The 6,719-nt window shown below is 36.3% G+C and overlaps 2 protein-coding genes across 4 annotated transcripts in view; one reads left to right on the top strand and one right to left on the bottom strand.

The window, feature by feature from the left end:
• The window catches only part of LOC132188181 (probable LRR receptor-like serine/threonine-protein kinase At3g47570), a 50,960-nt gene that overhangs the window by 3,326 nt on the left and 40,915 nt on the right, over positions 1–6,719 (bottom strand). The window lies entirely within an intron of this gene.
• LOC132187508 (probable LRR receptor-like serine/threonine-protein kinase At3g47570) lies at positions 2,866–6,656 on the top strand. The gene is made up of 2 exons (XM_059601844.1): positions 2,866–5,586; positions 6,145–6,656. The coding sequence occupies exons 1-2, from the start codon at positions 2,919–2,921 to the stop codon at positions 6,561–6,563; spliced, it is 3,087 nt and encodes a 1,028-aa protein (XP_059457827.1). The 5' UTR covers positions 2,866–2,918; the 3' UTR covers positions 6,564–6,656.

Below are 6,719 nucleotides of genomic sequence, written 5' to 3'. Positions count from 1 at the left end.
ATAGGCTTCGACGGCTGTCACTACCTTGAACCAACTAGGAAGCGGAGGAGCTGATGACTTGATTTCTTTCTTCTCTTTTGACGGTCTCTTATGAATGCATCAGTAACTTGTCATCTACTCTTACTGTGTAGGCAATAGACAACACTACCCTAGCCTGAAGGATTTTAAGTGGGATGGCGAATCTCGTCAACTTAGAGAGAGTCGAAATGTGGAATAAGAGATTGTTAGGTAACATTCTTCATGATATTGGAAAGCTTCAAATACCATGGGTAATGTTTCTACACATAAACAATCTCTTGGATAACATTCTGCACTCTTTTGAAAATTTGAGTATTTAAGTGATAATAATCTTAATGAAAGCGTACCTATAAGTCCAAAAAACTTCCAATCTTAGCTCTCTTTAAAACATTCTAATAACAATCTCATTGGCACCACACCTCCACAGATCATTGGTCTCTAATTCTTATCAATCTATCTTGATTTGTCCTGAAACCATTTTATATACTTTTTATGGTCACATTATAATTTATGGTATGTTGAATTGCAGAGTATGGTATGGGAAATGAGGTGTCGTCCTATGGTAATGTGTATAGTTATGGAATCCTCCTATTAGAAATATTCATTGGGAAAAGACCCACGATGATATGTTCCAAGATACTTTGAATCTACATTCCTTTGTCCATGAAGCTTTGCTTGAGCAAGTGATCGGGATTATTGATCCAATTCTCTTCCAGGGAAGAGAAGATGAGACAATCATGAATGATTTTCATAATAATAACAACACTCGAAGAAACAAAATCCAGGAGTGCTTGATTTTGAATTTGAGGATTGTAATTGCTTTTTCTGTTGAACAACCAGAAAAATGGATAGACATCAAAGATGTTGCAACAGCTTCAATTGATCAGAAAAAAAGGGTTTCTCGAAACTACAAATAGACCATAATATCAATAGGTAATATTAGTAGTTTAGTAACTTGATTAAGCAAATTTGATGAGGCGTCGAATATATAGTACCATTTGATGATGATTATAAGCTCATTGCATTTTTAATATTTTTAAATAAAATTTTCTTATCTATATCTTTTAATTTTGTCTCTTCTAAATTCAAATCTTAGCTCTGCCACTTGTTCAACTTGAATCAAGTACACTCGGATTTCAAACAGATTTTATTTTCTATTTTTTTGGGATTCAAATAGATTGCTTACTAGATTCTTTGGGTCATATATATGTTAAAAGAATATTTTGGTTTTATGATCTTTAAATTGTGTAAAGATATAAAATTAAAATTAAACAATAAGATAGAGAAGCAACAGCTTACAAATAATAGCTAAAAAATCTCTATTTGAGTTGGGTGTTTAGTCCTCCTCAAACAGTTGATAGGTAAATTGAACTGATGGGCTTTGTTGGACTTTACTTGATGTCGATTTGATGCGTTTGATGCGTTGTGACCACTTTCTCAACTTGTTACATCAATATATTGTACCATTCGGGAGGGGGGTGTTCATAATAATTAAACTTAGGTCAAGCACTTTCTCAAGGGATAAGGATTCTCTCTTGTTCATTTGAATTGAGAGATTCATTTGATTTTATTTATAAGAGTAAAATTATCATTTCACATTTTTTATAGACAATTTTGTCTTTTAAATAAAATTAACTAAATTCCTTATAAGCCAACTGAACCAGAAAGAATCCAAATTCTTTCTCAATAGCTACAAATAATCGCCATCTCACCTTAAATTTGAGAGAATGATTGTACCTTAAAGTGGAGAGGGGCCAATCTGAAATGCCTTAATAATTTGATTCAAGAGTAGCACCATTTTCACTGCTCACATGGGTAGACTTTCTCTCGGTCCCATTGAAAGGGCAAGATTTCTATGTATAAGACAATATTTGAACTTGGTTGAGCATGCACCACCGGCCACTGTCCAACATTTTCCACACCTTTTCACTACTGTATGTTTCCTTTTATAATTTCTTTAGAACACTCATGAAATTAACTTAGATCAAGAACATCATGTCAATACTTGGATTTTTTTTTTTTTGGGGAATTCAATAACGGAAAATGAGTCACATGGAATCAAATAACCATAAGGAGTAGGAACCCCAACAACAAAACCCAAACAAAAAATGTAATGTCAAGATAGTAACAAATGGTAGGGAATTGATCTGTCAATGATCCCAAAAAGACCATAAAGGAGTCAGACATTTCTAAGCAGGGTCGTTACAAGGTGATAACAGATGACAAAAGGGCTAAATGATAGACAAGCCCCAAGAGGTAAAGGCAACAACCACAATAAAGTGGTTATTGAGGGGGAGTACGAGCAATATAGATTGTTAATGGTCTCGCGATAAAGATTATTGTTTCGGTGAATGTTTAATACAAAATATTACTTCATAAGGCGAACAAAAGCTTTATTTTTCACTGCCATTCTAAACCGGCTCTAAATTTGGATTGCAAATAGATTACTTACCACATTCTTTACTCTTCATCTATTTTAAAAGATTTTGGTTCTGGGATCATTAGGTGGAAAAAAAAAAGAAAAAAAAGACCACAAATAATCCCCAAAGAACTCCAGTTTGACTAGTGCGTTTACTCCTCGTCAAAAGGTTTGAAGATAGAAGCTTATGAAATGAACCATACGTTGAGATCACTTTCTGAACTCGCTACATTCATTGCACCTTATCCTTAACATAACTCCATTCAACGCGTCCTCCTTTTCCACTGCTCACATGGGAAGACTTCCTCACTCAGTCAAGTCCTATTAGAAACACAAGCATATCTTTCAGTTCTTCCTTCTTAACTAGTGGCCAAAACAATTAATTTAACCATTGGAATTATTTCTCCCATAACAGTTATCTTCTTTCTTGTGGCAGAACAACCAAGTTCCAACCATTAGCTTCAAAGTTTTCCTTAACTCTATGGGGCTTCCCACCTTCATCCTTGCAGTTGTTTCTGTCTTCTGCTTTTGTTTGGCCACCTATGGCATTGTCGGGAATGAGACAGACCGACATGCCTTGCTTGATTTCAAGGCCAAAATAATCTCTGACCCTTTCATGGTTTTGAGCTCATGGAACGACACCACCCACTTCTGCCATTGGCGTGGCGTCACATGTGGTCGCCGCCACCAAAGGGTCACGGAGTTGCGCCTTTCATCTCAGAAACTCGTGGGGTCTATATCTCCTTCCATTGGAAACTTGAGCTTTCTAAGGCTTCTGAATCTCTCAAAGAATAGCTTCAGTCACAAAATCGCTCCACAAATAGGCCATTTGCGTAGATTGCTGATACTACAGTTGTCCAATAATTCATTTGGTGGGAGTATTCCTGCAAATGTATCTCGTTGCTCTAACCTCAAGTTTTTCAGTCTTAGTTATAACAATCTGGTCGGGCATATTCCTGGTGAGTTTGGCTCCTTGTCAAAGCTCCAAATATTTGCTGTCAACAAAAACTTACTAACAGGAAGTATCCCTCCATCTCTTGGCAACTTATCGTCACTTAAGGTATTTTCAGCACCCTTAAATTATCTGAGCGGGCATATCCCTGATACTCTTGGCCAAATTATGAGTCTTCAATATATTGCACTTGCTTCAAATAACTTATCTGGTACCATCCCTCCATCAATCTTCAATCTCTCTTTTATTACAAATTTTGATGTGGGAGTTAATCAAATTCAAGGGAGTCTTCCGTTGGAGTTGGGCATAACTCTTCCTAATCTCCAAAACCTTGCCGTTTCCATGAACCAATTTACAGGCTCCATTCCTCCTTCAATATCCAATGCCTCAAATCTGGAAAGCCTTACAGTTGGTGAAAACTCTTTTACTGGAAATGTGCCTTCTTTGGAAAAGCTGCATAAGCTGTATAGGTTGAGCACTACCAATAACTACCTAGGAAGTGGGGAGGCTGATGACTTAAGTTTTCTCTTATCTTTAACCAACGCCACCAGCTTAGAACTGTTGGCTATTGATGGCAACAATTTTGGTGGGGTCTTGCCTGAATGCATCAGTAACTTCTCATCTACTCTTATATATTTTTCGATAAGTGGCAATAGTATAGATGGAACGATTCCAAGTGGGATCACGAATCTTGTCAACTTAGAGAGAATTTACATGTGGAATAACCAATTGTCAGGTAACATTCCCACTAATATTGGAAAGCTTCAAAGATTGCAGGAACTGATTCTACAAGGAAACCATCTCGCAGGCAACATACCGGACTCTCTTGGAAATTTAACTCTGTTAACCAAACTATCTTTTATGGACAACAATTTTCAGGGAAGCATTCCTTCAAGTCTAGGTAACTGCACCTTCTTGGTCTTATTGGATCTTTCTAATAATAATCTTAGTGGTACCATACCCCCACACGTGATCGGTCTCTCATCCTTGGCAATCTCTCTTGATTTGTCCCAAAATCGCTTAATGGGTCCCCTTCCCATGGAAGTCGGAAATCTGAAAAATCTGGGTGCTTTGTATATGGCAGAAAACGTGTTAACGGGTGAAATTCCAAGTAGTCTTGGCAGTTGTATTAAGCTAGAGCTTCTAGACATGCATGACAACTTTTTCGAGGGGACCATTCCATCAAGTTTAGATTCTTTGAGAGGAATTCAAGAATTAGATCTTTCTCGGAATAATTTGTCAGGAAAAATTCCAAACTTTTTTGTGGGTTTCAACTCCTTGGATCTTTTGAATCTATCTTACAACAATTTTGAGGGTATGGTGCCAGCAGACGGTGTTTTCAAGAACTCAAGTGCAACTTCAATTGTGGGAAACAGTCAACTTTGTGGGGGAATTGCTGAGATGCAGTTGCCTAAATGTAGCGTCAGAGAGACTAAGAAGACGAAATTGAACTCAACCATGAAATTAATTATCTCCATAGTTTGTGGGCTTCTAGGAGTAATTTTTGTGCTGTCTTTTTTATTTGTCTATTGGTTAAGAAGGAAAAGAAAAGAACCCACTTCAAGTTCCTCACGAAATTTGTTTTTAAATTTGTCATACCAAAGTCTCCTAAAAGCCACTGATGGGTTCTCCCCTGCTAATTTGCTTGGTGTGGGTAGTTTTGGATCTGTGTATAAAGGAATCATTGATGAGGGTCGAATGATAATTGCTGTCAAGGTGCTCAATCTTCTGCGCCGTGGAGCTTCCAAGAGCTTTCTTGCTGAGTGTGAGGCCATCAGAAACATCCGGCATCGAAATCTTGTAAAGATACTAACAGTTTGTTCAGGTATTGATTATCAGGGTAATGATTTCAAGGCTATAGTTTATGAATTCATGGTCAATGGTAGCCTTGAGGATTGGTTGCATCCAATTGTTAAAGAAGATGAGACGCACCAGGAGCAAAAGAATCTGAATCTTGATCAAAGATTGGATATCGCAATTAATGTTGCGAGTGCATTGGAATATCTCCATTATAATTGCCAAAGTCAAATCCTCCATTGTGACCTCAAGCCGAGCAATGTTCTTCTCGACAATGAAATGATTGGACATGTTGGAGACTTTGGGTTATCAAGATTCTCTCCCGAAGATAAAGATAACTCTTCAACCAACCAGTCGAGCTCTATTGGCGTCAGAGGAACTATTGGTTATACTCCTCCAGGTGAAAACACTATGATTCCTCAACTATAATAATTTTTCTTTTAATAACATTTTTAAGTTTGAAGAGGATATGAGTATTTTTGGCCTTGCAATTTTGCATGGTAAAATTGGGGTTTTAAATAAAACCAGAAAAAGTGAAAAAGTGTTTTGTTTGGAGAGTGCATTTGAGAAAAAAAAAAAAAAAAAATGGTTTGAAAGCATGGAAAATTCCATGTTTTTGAATTGCAGGCATGGGTTTCATTTATTTTTTTTGTAAAACGCGTGAATTTAAAAGTCAAGTCATGATTTTAAAAGTTAAATCGTGATTTTACCAAACGCTTAATTGTGTTTTCATAAAACTGCATTTTGAAATTGTTATTTTTTAGACTGTGTTTTAAAACTGCTACACCAAACGGATATTAACATAGTTTTATTCTACATTTTTTTGGTAGACATTTAGTATATTAACATTTTTATTTTCATGTCTAGTTTCAACACATAGAGAGTATCATAGCATAATTCCTTTCTTAGTATATACACGTTAATTATATAGTCATTTGTATATATGTTGAATTTACAGAGTATGGTATGGGAAATGAGGTGTCTTCCTATGGTGATATATATAGCTATGGGATCCTCCTTTTAGAAATGTTTACCGAAAAGAGACCCACAGATGACATGTTCCAAGGCACTCTAAATCTACATTCCTTTGTCCAAGAAGCTTTGCGTGAACGAGTGGTCGAGATTGTGGATCCAATAATCTTTCAGGGAGAAGAAGAAGAAACAATTATGAATGGTGCTCATAATAATAGCAACACTAGAAGAAGCAAAATTCAGGAGTGCTTGATTTTGATGTTTGAGATTGGAATTGCTTGTTCTGTTGAACAGCCCCAAGAACGTATGAACATGAAAAATGTTGTAACTGACCTTCATTTGGTCAAAAAGAGACTTCTTAAAACCAGAATGCATGCCGGTGGCCAAATTACAAGTAGACCATAACATCAACAGGTAATATTGGTACGTAGCTTAGTAGCTTGGTAGCTTGGTGAAGGAGATTGATGAGGAGTCCAATATATAGTACTATTTGATGATGATTGTAAGCTCATTACAAGTTTTTTTTTTTTTGATAAAAAAAAAACATTACATGTTTTTTTT

This window comes from Corylus avellana, chromosome ca7, assembly GCF_901000735.1.
Source record: "Corylus avellana chromosome ca7, CavTom2PMs-1.0".
NCBI classification, from domain to species: domain Eukaryota; kingdom Viridiplantae; phylum Streptophyta; class Magnoliopsida; order Fagales; family Betulaceae; genus Corylus; species Corylus avellana.
This window is presented reverse-complemented; position numbering and strand designations above follow the sequence as displayed.

Bases quoted from the DNA above. Each gene is read 5' to 3' on its own strand.
- LOC132187508 (XM_059601844.1), top strand. From the start codon at position 2,919: ATGGGGCTTCCCACCTTCATCCTTGCAGTTGTTTCTGTCTTCTGCTTT. The intron at 5,587-6,144 runs GTGAAAACACTA...TTGAATTTACAG, and splicing joins TATTGGTTATACTCCTCCAG to AGTATGGTATGGGAAATGAG.